We start from the raw sequence: 16,471 nt of genomic DNA on the forward strand, positions 1-16,471 counted from the left end.
ACAGCGCTGCAACAGATGGTTCTAATATAAAGCAACAATAATGGCTGAAAATAACTGCGTCTCCCATTCAGGCAAGATTAAATGAGACAGAAACACACGTTGTCCATCTGGATGATGCTTCCCACTGAGTTCCCCTGATGTGCAGTTGAAAAGCAAGTGAGTGCAAGAGATGTGCAATGGCATCCCTGCTCTTGAAAATAAAAAGAACTAATGTGAGACTGACAGGCCTGACCAAAACCATCACGCTGACGGGACACCGCTGAACGCGACACAAAAGATTTGAAAGGAGGGGTCAACTATGCGAGGGCTGTTAAGAATAAAGTGACACATATTGGCCACTAATTGTGTTTGTTTCAAGGTACCAGCTCCGTTTTTCTCAGGTCCTAGAAAAGAAGGCTGCTTTCATTTCAGAGAGATGCCAAGTGCAAGAACGCAGTGTGTAATTCAGCACATCCTGACTTACAGGAGCTAGCAGAAACTGCCCTCTGATGCTAAAGCTGCTGTTACACTGCATCTGTGTTTGCTGCTTCTATTTTTATGGAGCTGTAAAAAGTGTATGGGAAAGGTGTAAGTGTGAGGAAATGGAGGTATACAAATAAAGCATGCTGGGCGTAGTGCACAATAACTTTGCCTGTTTTTAAAGCAGCGAATGCAATTTGAAAAGCAGGACATAGACTTTGGGGATCAGTGGTCAGGTGAATGGTTCCTGTTGTAAGCACTCGTATGATGTGAAAGGGCCGAGTGATGCTTAATGTGGGGTGTTGTGTTTGCATGTTTACTGGAAATATGATCCGAAAGGAGATGAATCATAAACGGCATAACACCGTGTACGATTAAGAAGCAATTAACTGCATCAATCATTTCCTATAGTGTAGGTCAGGAAGGTTAAGATAAACATTCATCTTTTTTTAAATATCAACTTCAGATATGTATTCGGACTCTTTTCTTGAACAGGACAGAACCGTGAAGCAAAAGCAAATGAGTTTGGCTTTGATGGTGGGATGTTGAAAGGGCAGCCGACTCCACAAGAGAACATTAGCAAAGAAAGTAACGGTTGTGAATCCTCAGTGTTATTCCACATTCACTTTTTCCCTCGTTGCACTGAAGTCCTGCAGCTCCAGGTAGCTTTAACCCTTCGTAGGTGAGGGCAGGAGCAGAGAGCCATGGGAGAGTGTTTGGTAATAAACAGGGACTTGTGTGTGCATGCGTGTGTGTTTGAGAGGGAGGAAATAAGAGGATTACTGGCCATGGTAACTGTCATACTAGATTGTAACCAATGGAGCTTTTTTTAAAGCACATATTCAGATTCAATGACTGCTTAGTTAAATTTACATAAGGATTCAAATGAATAAATAACCAACAAGTTCATGAGTGCTCCCAGTAAATTAAAAAATGTTGAATATGTTGCCATACGTTTCTAATGGATGAACGAATAAATGAATGAATGAACAAACAAATCGTTTATAATAGTTGTAATACGCTGCCCGTCATCAGAAATAGCGCCACCTATCTCTCCTTTAAGCATGGATGGTCGGTAATCACACAACCTTTTAGGAACTTCCTGTTTCAGTTACTTTTACTTTGTTATTTAGTAAGCAGTTAAAAAAACAGTAGCACTTTGACGTAGGTATATTTAAATGGGCTTTTATTATATCGTTTATCATTTATCTTGAAACATTTCTTGTTATGAGAATTTTATTTGTTGTTAATGTAAAAAAATTGACTCAAATGTTATTTGTATTCTTTTCCACAAGAGCATCAATAAAGATCACCAAGTTTTAAAATATGATTAAATAAAGTCTTTATGTGCAGTTTAGTTATATAGACCACAAGTTTTTATGCATGCGAAGAAACTTATGTCAAATAGAAACATTTTTCAAGGATGGATGGATGGATGGATAATTTACTGTCTGAAATTACTTGATGATTTATTAAACTTCCACTTTTGTCCATTTTCAACATAAAACAGCTGTTTATTGTTAAGAAAGAGCAAATTAATTGAATGAGCCAGTTACTCAGAATAAAGAGGACATATGAACTCAAATACACCTTTTACAGAGGCCTCTGGGAAGACACGCACGCACGCACACACACACACACACGCACGCACGCACGCACGCACGCACGCACGCACACACACACACACACACACACACAAACATAAACCACAGACAAACGCAGCTATGAAAAACATGAATCAAATGTTGTCATTATGTCAATTTGCCTCGACCAGAGGCTCTGTCTCTTTTTATTTATTTAGGCTCTCTTTATTTCTCCCCTTTGTGTGTGTGTGTGGGTGTGTGTTTTTGAGCTGAATGCATGTGCCAATCAAAATGTTCACCCCCCCCTCCAGAGCATAACTTGTTCTTTGTGCTTGTGTTCATGGTTTTAAATCTCTCACCTGTTCTCTTGTGTCTCTGTAGTGTACGGATAACTGCATAAATCTGTTTTTACATGAGTGTGTTCACTAGTGTGTGAAACAGATATGTGTGTGTTGGTGTGTCAGGAGTGTGTGCATCTGTCAACCATAAAATCCCAGGAAAGCCTCGACAGATGCTTTCAATAGAAAAAAAAAATAACAATGCTGCATGAGGGAGCCTAAAACACACCCAATGAAAGAGCTGATGAAATACGGACACCTTTGCTTCACATCCAAATATACACATTAAGAGACACACACACACACACCAGCCTAAGGCAAGAGATTTTTAAGTTCAAGGACCATCTGAGCGGCGATCATAATTGGTTTGGTTCATTCTGGGAATCAATGACCTTTAAAATAAATACCACTTTTATCTCTTTGATTCATTTTATTTTGATCCTTCAAGTCTGTCTCACAAACAAGCTAAAAAAAACTTCCTGACCATTTAAAGCAATGAACAGGAAGAGATCAATTCTTTTCTTTATCTTGGATTCCTGGATCTCTGTCGAGTCTTTTTATCATTTTTGGCAGGAACCTACACACTATTATCAAGCCTCAAAATCCCAAATGGAAGGATAAAAGAGAAACAATAAAAACACACAATCAATTCCAATCATCTGAATCAAAAGTAGAAAAGTTTTTCAGATCAATTATTTGCAGTAATTACTGAGGAAACATCTTATTATTAGACATCAAAATTCAGTCCCAACCTAACAGAGACTACAGCCAACAGGCTGAACTGTTGAAAAGGGTGAAATATCAATGCTGCACCAGCAAATGTCAATTATATAAATTTAAAGACTCTTCAAAATTTAATGGAGGAACTTTGTTTCATTGCCGCCGGCAGACAAGACATCAGGTGAAAATAATGTTGCTGCATCACTTTTCAATGAATTCAATACTGCAGCAAACGCCATGTGAATACCACACAGGTAAACTGCAGAGAATATCTAAAACAAAAGTCTCCCCTTTGTTATTTTGACATTTAGTACACACAAATAATTTGTGTGTATCTGAATTTTAGGCTTTAACTGTGTTTCCATATGTAGGAAGTAATCCTGTCTGCCCAACATATTAGCCTAGAATACCACACCAGGAAGAAAAGCCATGACAAAAGAAAATTGGGACGGTGCCACTGAGGAAAAGCGAGATCCTGGATGTTTGTCTGGTTTCACAGCACAAAGTAACAACCAACCACGGCAGCAGGAAGAGAAGATGAATGGTAGAATACAGCTGGGGCCGGAGAGGATGAAACTCAAGAGCAGAAGAAAGATGAGGTGGACTTAACAAAGGACAGACAGAATGGGAAATAAGGCTGCGGTTATATAGAGCTTTTCTTGTCTTGTTGACAACTCCAAATGGTTTCACACTCCAGCCCACATTCACACACTCACATATGTCAATTTGCAGGCCGTTGGCAGCATGCGGTTCAGTGCTTTGCAAGATAAGCAGATGTGTGCATGCACTGTCCATCCCCTTTATACATTTGTTTGGGTTGCAGTTGTGTGTTTTGTATTAGGAAGACGGCTGTGTTTCATCTTACCTATGCAGTAGCAGAGCAGAACAGAGAGAAGTACAGACAGACCAACTGCACTGAGGGCTGTACACCTGAGGACATGTAGGGAGGAACAAGATTAATGTCACATTGTCACCTTCTGTAAGAAAGATAGAAAGGTTACTGCACCATGACTATGACAGAATTGTATGCATCATAAACAGGATTAGAAATTTTATTATAGTTTGCATATCTCATGAAAATAGGCAAGGATATTTGTTAAAACAAAACATGACGAAGTTCTCAAACATTCTGGTCTGTTGAATGTAAAACCTGCTATTATTACAACATGAAGACAACAAAATATTTAAAATAACTTACTGAAAAGTACTAATCAGAAAATATGTTAGAAAAGATTCCAGGCTTTGGCTAAGCCACAAACCTCATGTTGGTAAAACCTCATGTTGGTAGGTTAGAGGTATTCAGATGAGGCCTCCCAGCTATGCCCTGGTAGAAAGGGCAAACTGTGGGCAAACTGTGCCTAACCACAGTTTGATTGGTTTTAAGGCCTCGTATTCAAGGCTGGCCAATGTCCTCCAGGATGTTCTGATATTTTTTCCCCACATATGGGCAGATTGGTTTGTGTTCAGAACCAACTCAGTGATGGTGTAAACCAATCCCAGCTGGGTGTTGCGTGCAAGCAATTTGATTGGCAGCAGACGGCATTTGCTGATTGGCCCGTAGACATCTTTGAGACACCTGTCCATATTCACACCCACACTGTGATGAACATGATGCTAGTGGAGAAACCACTAGCATCATGGCTAGAACAGAGAACCGAACCATATTAATGTGCTAGAGTGAGACTTGACAATGGAGAGGGGGCTTGATATTATTTCTGCAGGAGAATTTGGATGATATATTTTCTGGCAAGACAACAAACTCAAGCATAAAGCGAAAGCAGCACAGAAGTAGTTTAAAGACAACAAGGCGACTCTTCTAGAGTGGCCAAGTCAAAGCTCAGATGTCAATCCTATTGAGAATTTGTGGACGGAGCTGAAAAGAGCCGATTCATGAGCAATATGACTCTGCTGTGATTACAGCAAAAGATCCACCCACCAATCGCTGACCTTAAGGGTCATTTACTTTACCCTCTCTGTACTGATAGAGGGTAAAGTATTGTCCAAGACTCAAGAGATTTTCAGACTTGATCTCTTGTCTCTTGGACGATATTCTTTTCACCAAAAGTAAAAAAGTCAAATTACCCTAAGTGCGTTCCTTGTTCCAACAGTGCTTCAATTTATTTGAATGCATTTCATTTAACAGACATTAGGCTAAGAAACAAATCATGAGCCTAAACAAAAACTCTTATTCCAACTTTTTATTTATTGTTGAAACAAGAGTCCAATGTGAAGCATTCACAGCTACCAAGATAGTCAGACAAATGCAATGTTGCAAATTCTGCAAAACCAGAGGTGCAGAAAACCAGTAGGGCCAATGAAAAGACTGAAGGACTGAACAGGAGACACCAGCTCAGGGTGCAAGAGCTGCTCTCCGTTCAGCAACATAAAAAGATTTCTGAGGAATGTTGGAAAGTCGGGCCAGGGCGAGGATTTACTTGAACTGAACTGAACTGGCTTTTTTAAAATAAACTGAACAACTTGAAGAGATATAAGAAAAAAAAACCAAGAAGAAGCAAATTAACATTTCATCTTACCTCCACGAACAGTACTTGGAGGATTTCTTGAACTTAAAGGCAGAACGGGACAGGGTGTTCCTTGGCAATGGCCTGGTGGGAGGTGAGTAGACGGAGCCGGTAGCCATGGTGTAGCCAGGAGTGGCTGTGGAGAAGAGAGGAGTGGTGCCTGTACCTGTTTTAAAGAGGAAGTGCCTGAAAGGAGAGAGAAACAGACTTTAGTCGTTAATAGTTGCATCAACAATTGCGTCTGAAAACAACAGAATCTGTAATTACTGTCCTCCAAAGTTAATTATTTTGCACCTCCACCTTATGGCAGTGCAAGGTTACCAACTGTTATTCTTAACTACAAGGAATTCAGTTTGGATGAGGTCATTTCCTGTGGAGAATGTGTCATGCTTTTCTACACGGCTCTGAAACTAATTGGGGCTAAAAACCAAAAAGTGTTATTGGAGCTAATGAAGGCCTCAAGTTAGCAGTTAGACTCAAGAGTCTAAAAAATATATGTCAAAACTGAGAATTTAATAAAAGTGTGTCTTTCAAATAATATGGAAGTCCAGGACCAAACTGGACACAATGTAGCAGGATAATTTTATAAAATCCTTTTAAGAAGTTCTTGGCGTAGGCAGCAACTGCTTCATAACTTCACTGGGTAGATTCTACGCCATGGAAGACGGATGTTAGCAGGTCGTGGTTCAGTCGTACATGGTGCCCCTACTTAACATTTCCATGTTCAGCAGCTCATTCTCACTCAAAGCACACATCTGCCAATATAACTTAAATTAAAGGATCTGGCCATAACGTCCACAACCTTTGTTAACGTTTCCAAACAAGCGATCCCTCCCAGCTCCAAAATAAAATCCCATGTATGGAATGAAGTTCCTTATGACACTGAAAAGCTACAGCTAATCCTGACAACAGGCAGTTACAAATATGTACTTTCCTCATCAATTTTCCAGAGAGGAAAATATGTCTAACAAAATCTGAACTGTATTTTTAGGTTAAATTTAGGTTTAACTTAAAATTGGCATATTTAACAAACATAAAAAAGAATAATTACAGGTTGTTGTGTCCAGAAATAAAATTTGTCAAAAGTGTGTCCAAGCTTTATTCTTGCTGAGTTCACAGCTACAAAGAGGTCATGTTCATGAAGGCTACTCTCTGGACAATATTAATAGAAATGGCTGAAAACGTTTTTTTCCCCCACTTATGATTTGATGGTTTGCTATGTTATTTAATTTCCCTCTAGGGAAATGACAATAAATCATTTATGAATTTGAATTTAACATATACAAATAGTGCTGCTATTCAAAGCTAAACTTGGCAGAAAATTATCTTCTATTGTGGAGAAAAAGTTATTATTACAATGTTTATTCCATATACTAGTAAGTCAGGTCAGTGAACACAATGAAAAGTCAGCAATCCCTGGTTTTCTGACTTTCAGCTTTAACATGGTCAAGTTAATATTGATTCAAGCTCAGGTTTTAGTTTTCTTCTGTTCAGGTCTCTCATCATTTAAAGAACCTTTAATAATCTTGAAATAAAGTTTAGCTGTGCTTGAAAGATTTTCTTGACATTTGCTCATTTGAATCTTTTAGCAAAAGTCCAAGTTTGCGAAGTACAAACACAAGTCAGCTTCATCTTGATATCCAAGAGGCAATTGCACAGATAAAAATAAATGTTTTTCTTATCTACTCAGAGCAAATAGGTCAATACGTCTTTATTTTCCCTTCTCTACATTTTCCTACATCTGCCACTGGAGCAGGTTAGGTGGAATACACACATTTATTATTACATATTTTGTTTTGTGCAGTGAGAAATCAACAGATTCCCTAGTAAATATTTACAAAAGTAAACCCAGATTATAAGATTTTGACTTGTTAGTGTATCAGGGACACTGTGTTCAACTATAAACGAATGTTTAGCTTCTTAAATAAATGAAAGCTTGCAGAAAGAGTCGAAGGTCCAATCTGGTTCGGAGGTAATTTCACTAAACCAGATTTTTTGAACTAACTCACCAACGGGACAATAGATCATATAAAGAATAAATTCATTTTAGGTTCAAGATGAAAGGCAAACAGCTTTTTTCATTCCTGAAAGCCAGACATTACCCAGCTGGAGAAAATTACTGGCACATACATGTATGCCTCCAGCAAATTACCGAGGTCACAATGTCTAATTAATGACAGGACCCTGGCTAACGAGCCTCTATAATTACAATTAGAGTGCTCTCTAACAAGGCTGTGTGATTAACAATTAGAACCTATTATAACAAGGGTTCCTCAATTAATACCTGCCACTAGGCAAGATGTGAAGACGGAAAGAACAAAAAGGGGATGGCAAAAACAAGAATCCAGGATGTAGAAGGGGAGTGAGTGAATAAGACTGTCTGTTTTGAACCTCCAGCAATTTTTAAGCATTTAATCAAAAGGCATAAGATGTACTTTGTTCATTGATCAAATAGCAAGCCACTTCATCAAGGTTTATATTTCACATGATGTGGCGAGGCAAACCTCTGACTGATATTTAATTTTCTTCCTATTGCAGTAATGAAAGTGTTACAATATAAGAAAATCTCATTGTCGGTTTAAACAAGTGCAGACGTTTTCAACAGCCAAGAAAATGAAAGACAAACAAGTTCACATTTCACATGGAACAGCTCTGAATAATGAGAATTTATTTTGTTTTATTACGAAGCTAAAAGGATTTTTTTATTTTTTCAGATTACAATTTATGTGATGCAAGTTTTTGGAGAAATGATCGACGGCATAATAACATAACTGGACTTAATGTGTTAATCACCAGATTTGGGTCACAGAAAACCCAAGAGAGCAGCTGGACTGCTGTGTTTTAAAATGCTAAAGTGGTTCCCTTTGCTGCTCCGAGGGGCCTCCAGCTCCGCGTCCCCCCCGTCTGCTAGTTAGTGCTGCTAACAACAACGTCCCTGCTGCGAGTCAGGCCCTGCCCGGATACTTCCTGTTCATTACAACTTTGGAACTGGTTAACAAACGTCACAAAAACACACTAAAACTAATACAATCTGTCAGCGCTGATATGTTTTTAATCTTTTTTTTAAGGTCTTCTCTAAACATCACTTCCATATCTGTTCGTCATGAAGCTCTAATTACCATTGGCTTAAAATCTGGAAAATCTTGAAGCCAATAAACCACAATGATGTATGAAAACACAGCTGCAAAAGTAACACACACCGATTAACGAAAAAAAAAACCAACAAAAAAAAAACAGCCTAACCAGGGTGTCTGAGGAGGCACACATGCCGACATGCGATAGCTTATGGTTTGCTATGCTTGGAAAGTTGAGCTTGATGAAATGCAGTACAATGACAATGATTTTCAGCTGTTTCTTCTCATGTTAACAAGGCCACAGAGAAATTTGTCATGCTTAACTGAAAACACCGACAGAGGAATCTCATTTGTTTTTGAAGACAATTGCAACCAAAGAAAATGAGTTTACACAGAGGCTCATATTCATGAGTAGAAACTGTTTCCTATTTAAAGGGAATATACTAAAGTCAGAGATGAAACCTACACAAACAAGAAGAGAGTCAGGTGGAAGGGAGAGCGAGAGGAATACTCTGTTAACCTATGATGTCACATTCCAACAATAAACTATGCAAGGTTCCCATAACAATAAATTGATCTGACATAATTAGCTATACATTAGTTTCACATCAGGGCAAGTTGTGCTGTGCTGAAAGTGGTATGTAAATTTTCCTGTCCCATCTAGTCCAATTTCCATGATGAACTGCAGCTGAAAAACGGCATGAACATCTTTCACGTACAGAAAATCTCAGCCGAGGGCTGTGTGATAATACAGAAATAATTAAAGTCTGCATCAATAAATGGTAGTATTGCTGTTTTGAATATCAGTTTCAATATATGTATATATATAAAGATACAAATTAATCATACAAAGCTAAAATTATTCATATTTAATTTACTTCCTTCTTCTATTGCCACTCTTCCTACAGCAGAAGAGTCTTACATCAGTCTGCTTATTTTACAGCTGGATATAATAAAAAAATAAAAACTGTGACTTTAATTGTGACCAAACTTTCTAAATGACACAAGCTAGATCTTTCAAAGCAAAAACCTTTCGCTTTTATTAATTATGCAAACTTTCATAATAGTCCACCAGCTGTGTGTGAGGAGGACTTGGACGTTGTGAAAAAAAAACAAACAAAAAAAAACAATAAATAAATAAATTGGCTCCAAAAAATTCTGACAACAGTTACATCAGAGTGAAGGAGGCAGCGCACACAAGAAGAAACGCAAAGCAACAGCAGAGCCGCCTGTCGAGAACCTGTAACCCTTAAAGATAGACAAACTGTTCTGGCTTATTTGCTCATTGCCTGGAAAGCTTTTATCTTATTGAAGAGAAGCTGGATACTGTATAAGCATGACTGAAAATATACTGAAATGAGAGTAAGAAGTCTCTTCAAATGAAGCAACTGGCACAGCAGAGAAAGCAGCTCATATTGTGGGACAAAGAAGAAAAACCATGGATATTTAGCCCCTTTCACAACTGATGATTTATTTTCATTATAATCTATAATAATAAATATTTTTAAACATTTGTATTGTGATGAATTAACAGCGAAAAAAATATTTGTGGCACATTAACTTGAGAATGACATTAAAACCACTAAAAGTTCCTAAATAACATGAAGCAATAACTTAACATGTCTATGCAGGTCATGATACCATAAGCAATAAATATTTAATTCACATATACTGGCCAGTCCTGCTGCCAACAGACTGAGCTGGTTGCAGATTGTTGAAAAGCCAGCCTGGAAGAACACAAGAGAAAATAAATCAAAGAATAGAGTAAAAAATGTCCCAACAGAAAGAAATAATTGCTCCTGAGTTGGAATATATTTGTTCCCCATTCCTGTATTGTATTGAGAGATAATAAAAAAAGAAAAAGATTCTAAATCTTCACAGTCTTATGAATGTTGTCAATTTTCATTCCTACCCAGAAAACTGTGAATAGAAGGTGAAACATTTAATTAAATTTTCTTTGAATCGATAGGGAAAAATCCAACCAATCTCTTTCTGACCGACGCCGATGTTGGAACACGGGAAAAGCACAGAGTATAGAGCCTGTTTTTGGTCCGATTGTGGAAATGCGAGTGTATATAATCAGACAGAGTGTGGGGATAATCAAGTGTAAAATGACTGGAACCACAGTCTGTTGAGCTGAGTGAAGCATGTTGTCAACCAGAACTAATCTGATAGGCCTTTAATAACAGCAGCCCTTCAAATGCACAAGTCGAGAGTCTGCATTTACATTCCATTAGTACTATTTACAAAGGGATGACAACTGAAGCAACACAAGGCGGATTAGAACAATGATGACAACGTGTGTGTGTGTGTGTGTGTGTGTGTGTGTGTGTGTGTGTGTGTGTGTGTGTGTGTGTGCGCACGCGTGTGTGTGCATGTGTGTGTGGTAGTTAGCCAAACTGAATCAGTTTGTGTTTCCCCTGAGAAGACAATGACTGCAACTGCTGCTTGGATTGGAGAGGAAATGCAGCCGACCATAAACAACCCTGTGATATTAAGTAATCAACAACTCCCTCTTTCTTTGGAATCCTACCCACACATGTATTGTCTGTCATACTTATTAACCTAAACACTGCTAAAAATGAGAAGAAACAACATTTTTTCATCCACATTCCCAGTTGGCTTTGCGGGCAGAGATACCAGGTTCTTTACGGTAAATCGTGTCGTTCCACATCATGTCTCAGTAACTTGATTTAGCCGGACGACAGGTTCGCTGTCTCCTCGATTCCCCAACACCGGAGCAGAGAAAGCTGTGTTTGGAAAGGCTTTAATAAGAGACAGTGACTGGACGATCGTTATTTTCAGTATATTAACATACCTGGTCATTATATACGATTTGTGTAGCACTGAGAGGAAAGAAGCAATGGTGCCAATGTTGAGGGTTGTCATTGTTCTTCCATTTGAACACATTTTCAGAGTGACATTTTCTATCTACTTGGGTGATATCCACTCCCATATTAGTTTTAAGCCCTAAGCTTAAAGTTAAATATGCTACACAGGTGCTTAGATTTCACTAAGGATTGGAATGGCTGCAAAACATTCACCGATTAAACAAAAGGAAAACTGAGACCTTGCGTCTGAAAGGACCTCAGAGTAACCTTTGACTCAGCTTTCACTCTGTCGTTTCATGCCGAAATTGTAGATCCCCACTGTTTCCTGTCACAATGAAATATGGCCCAGTTAAGTTTTTATGTGTTAAGTTGAAAAATGTTATTCAGGCTTTTATTCCTTGACTTTAAAAAAAAATTCAAATTCATTGTTGAGTGAACAAAACCTCTTTGGATTCCTGTCATGTTGTTCAGAGGATTCCTGCAAGGCTCCTGACAAACTCCTCTAATTAGTCACATGTCACACCGTCGTTATTTCAGTTGAACTGGCGTCCAATTAACCTCAGAGTCCACTTTAAAATCTTGGTTCTGCTCTGTGAGCTTTACAAGCAGCACAATACTTCAAAGAGCATTAGGATCCATACATCGCTCCACGACCTGCTGCGTGTGATTCATATGTATCAGCGATCTCTCAAAGAGGAGGCACCTTTTTACAGGCCGAACTAATGGTAAATGGGCTGAATTTACATAACGCCTTTACTCAAATTGATCACTCACAGTACTTTGTACTAGAGCGGCAATAAAAAAAACACACACACACAAATCGACACACATTCATAAACTAATATGCAAATTGGTATTCAACTTGTGATTTAGCAGCTTGGCCAGATGCATGTCTACATATGCCAGGAGGAGGCTGGGATCAAACTTCCTGCTGCAGGCGTTCTCAAGGCAAGCCTGCTGCAGCCTCCGTTTTCCCTTCATTAGGAAAGCACAGTCCCTACTTCTTTACTTTGAAAACAAATAAACAAAAAACAGCAACATGACAAATAATTAGTACAGTTGTTTTATGTATTTTGACACTATCAGAGGAAAAATACAAAAGGAATGTGGAAAATGATTTTCTTTATTTCTGCTCAACTGAAATAAAACTTGATCAATTTTGTTTTTTTCCCCAAAGATGACAGCCAGTTTCTTGAAAAAGCTTAAAATTTATTGAGATTATTTTATTTACGATGATTTTCTTATACGCCTTACCTTTTCACACAGCTATTTTCATGAAAACACAAGATACAAATTTCTTAATACTATAATATTAGTACCAGAATTGACATTAAATGAATAGCTGGTTTATTTCGACGAGTGACGTTCATTTATCTTCAAATTTCAGTTCCTACTTTTTACTGCTTTGTTTAGTAAATAAAGATAACTAGAAGTACAAAATGACTAAAAGTTACATTCTGTTCTTGACACAAAAAAATAAGTAAATAATGAACATAATGTAGCATAAAATGATAGAATGAAGCCAAGATACATCTGTGAAAGCAAATTTCCTTCAATGTCACTGTATCTGCTTATTATGCAGTGTTGAAGAAACTTATGTATAGGTAAAAGGAGTCTACTAAGAAAGTTATTTTACTTCTGACAGAATTTATATTACCGTATTTTCCGCACTATAAGGCTCACCTAAAAACCTTCAATTTCCTCAAAAGCCGACAGTGCACCTTATAACCCAGTGCGCCTTATATATGGACCAATATTGAGCCACAACAGGTCTAGCAACTACGGTAAACAGCCGCCGACTTCATTTTCCCCTGTAGAAGAAAAAGTGCGCGGTGCATGCTGGGATAGTCGTCAAAACGCTGAATTGTTAATAAAGTATGATAATACATTTAAAGCCAGGGGGCGGAGGGGCGGGGAAGAGAGACAGAGACTACGGTGGCAGCGTGTCGGTTGGTCTGTGTTACCCAGAAAGCAGTTGGGCAGAATATCGCAACACCAACACCGTGAGAGAAACAACGACTGGGGCAGAATACTATATAAAGCACTCGGGAACCACTTCTTTACAAATGTGGATGTGTAATAATAGAGTACGGAACAAGTTGGCAACCCGAACCGAGGCGTCTATTCTATGCGCCTTATATATGAAAAAAGTTTTAAAATAGGCCATTCATTGAAGGTGCTCCTTATAGTGCGGAAAATACGGTAAAGCTCAGTTAGGTTATATTCAAAGACTTGGAACGTTTGGCATTAAACCCATCATGGAAATCTGTGGCAATGTGGATTTTGTATTTTTTGCCATGTGCCTCCTTAATAAAGTGAGCTAATGGCTCTTTTTCACTGAGCGGAAAGGCAAGGCTGGGTGCAGCTTGGTATGGTGGAATTTAAGACAAAACTAAAGGCAGATGGAGAGTTTGCAACAGACTCAAGAAAAGAAATCTGTACTGGAGCGAAAGATCTGCAGCCCCTGCTTCCAACTCTCAACTCTCTGACCTGATGTTTTACTCATTAAAACTTTGTCTTAAAACTTACTTTAAGGAATCTGAATTGATATAATGTAGATTTCACATTCCTAATGCAGGACCAGGTATGAAAAGCAACTTTTCCTACCCGTTTATAAAATGTAGGTAGTGTAACAAACATATATATATGCAGTCAAACATACTCAACTGAGTATGTTTGACTGACATCTGCGTCTGCAAGAGCCAGTGACCATTTGAGCCCCAACAGGTGTGGCTGTCTAAGCCAAGAGTATTTGTCCTGGAGATAGTGTGTGTGAATTATCACCTCTAATGAGAACATTAACACTCTCTTGTTACATTACAGCATTAATCCCCCTTTCATGGGCCAGACGTAATAAATGTCTTTGACACCCACTTATTTTGGCTCCGTTTGTCTCGTCTTGGTACTTATGTCTGTCGCATTGAAAAAATGTAATCTCTAACTTGAAGTGTAATCGATAAACAACACAGTTTTACTAGATCAATAAACTCCAATGTTGTCTTCATAAGCACAGAAAGAGTTGAAACTGAATATTTAGGCTTGCAGCTGCGTTAAACTATGTTTCTTTTACTGAATGATTTTGAAGAATCAAGCCACTAACATATTTGGGCAATGTCGTAAATGCGTATCCATAGTAGAACTTGCTTTTCAAATCATTTCATATACATTTTTTTTTTAAAGAATGAAAAAATAAACCCACTGCTGATAATGTGACTACAGCACCTGTTCTGATCAGGCTTATTTTCAGCATGGCACAGGCACTCCAGCGACTCAAGAGCTGTCTTTAGTTACCATGGTGATACAGTTTCAGACCAAACAGTCTGGGTTAAGCTCTGGTTTTGCTTTTTTCAGCCTTACTCATGCTCAGATCTTGTGTCATTATGATTATAAGAAAAGCTGGACGGCGAAGCCCTGAGGGTCCGCAGTGTATTAAAGCTGCGGTGCAGGACGGGGCCAGACATAGCAGAGCATAGCAGTGCTGCACATGTTCGGGGGGGTACCGGTCCCCCTGGGGGCAGCTGCCTGACTGGCCCTCCAAAGATGGACAGGGAGTGGGGGTAGTCCCCAGAGAGCGCCCCCCAAAGGCTCATGCATGTAATGTTTATCATACAGCTGGTATGTGACACAGGTTGATCTTTTAGAAAGCTATTTGAAATAGAAAAAACATCGTTCTGACACTGTTTTTATTGGCCTTTTTCAAAGTTTGGTATAGGATTAATAAAAGTAATATTCAGAGATATAGCCAGGGTACGCGCCGCAGCTGCGCTGATGGTGGAGAAACAACTTACAGTTACAGGAAAACTGTTTATCCAAATTCTGGATTTATTCACTACATTACAGTAAAATCTGATCACTTTTCCATGTTCATAGCACAGCCAGTCTAATCTATGGATAAGAGCAGGTGGCTGTTTCTTACATTATGGAAGAGGTTGGGAAATCATATCAGAACAGGATATTTGTTTTAAATTACGTCAAATTTAATTTGGATTTTTCCCCCTCAGGCATAGATCTCCACGGCCAAAGCTAAATATTCATCCTGTCTGGTTTTCTGCCACATCTCCCAGGTGACGGTCATTTAACAATTGGATAAAAAAAAAAACACCTTACATTTTGCATTAAATGTAATTCAGATACATTAACAAGAAAGTAATGTAAAAAAAAATGCAGCTCATGTCAAAAGTTGTCCAAGTTGTTTCTTAGGACTGGAAATAATCACATTCTGGAGTCACAACATGAATCTTATTTAGAAACTGTGGAGGGAGTTTAAGATTAGGGTGATGGATGGGAGGCATTTAAACCTCAAAGACTTGGAGCTCAAAATCAAACTGGACATAAAAGGTAGAAACATGCTGAAGTTCTCGCAGCAATGAAGAATTTGGAGATTTTTCCACTGATTAGTAAGGAAAGTATGCATATTTCTCATCATGCCATTTTGTTAAATAAAATGCAAATGAAAAAAAATATTTTTTTTCAGACTCCTTTTGCATTATTTTATTAAAATGAAGGAGGCATTTGTAAAGATATTTTAAGAGATGCATCCCTCGTTTTCATCAGAAACATTTTGTTGGCATTTATATGATTTCAAATCTACATCCTCAAAAGGTTTTATTCATTTTGGGTCAAACTGTATCTGTCTTCACCTGGATTTCTGTAAAGCTTCACTGTAAATCACATGTGTACACATTTAAGTTTTGAGTGGACTGAAATTGTACAACACATTTCTGGAATTGACGACAACTCAGAAATTACAGAAGCTACATTCATCCAATCAGAGGTAGGTGGAAAACCCCGAAGTTTTACTCAAGTAAGAGTAGCACTACTTCATATTTTTACTGAAGTAAAAGTAAAAAGTAGTCAAGAAAGTACTCAAGTAAGAATTAAAAAGTATTTGGTAAAAAGTCTATTCTGATCAAATTATTAATCATTTAATATTTAAAAATTACA

At 38.2% G+C, this 16,471-nt stretch overlaps 1 protein-coding gene across 16 annotated transcripts in view; it reads right to left on the reverse strand.

Moving 5' to 3' along the window:
* Positions 1 to 16,471, reverse strand: part of tenm3 (teneurin transmembrane protein 3) — a 588,369-nt gene that overhangs the window by 115,013 nt on the left and 456,885 nt on the right. For all 16 annotated transcript variants that reach the window (XM_081610716.1, XM_081610715.1, XM_081610730.1 and 13 more), the window contains 2 exons: positions 5,635 to 5,808; positions 3,966 to 4,030 (listed from right to left, as the gene is read on the reverse strand). In XM_081610716.1, coding sequence (XP_081466842.1) covers positions 3,966 to 4,030; positions 5,635 to 5,808 — 239 coding nt within the window. The remainder of the gene's footprint in view (positions 1 to 3,965; positions 4,031 to 5,634; positions 5,809 to 16,471) is intronic.

Source organism: Poecilia reticulata, chromosome 1 (assembly GCF_904066995.2).
Source record: "Poecilia reticulata chromosome 1, P_reticulata-male-v2, whole genome shotgun sequence".
Classification (NCBI taxonomy): Eukaryota; Metazoa; Chordata; class Actinopteri; order Cyprinodontiformes; family Poeciliidae; genus Poecilia; species Poecilia reticulata.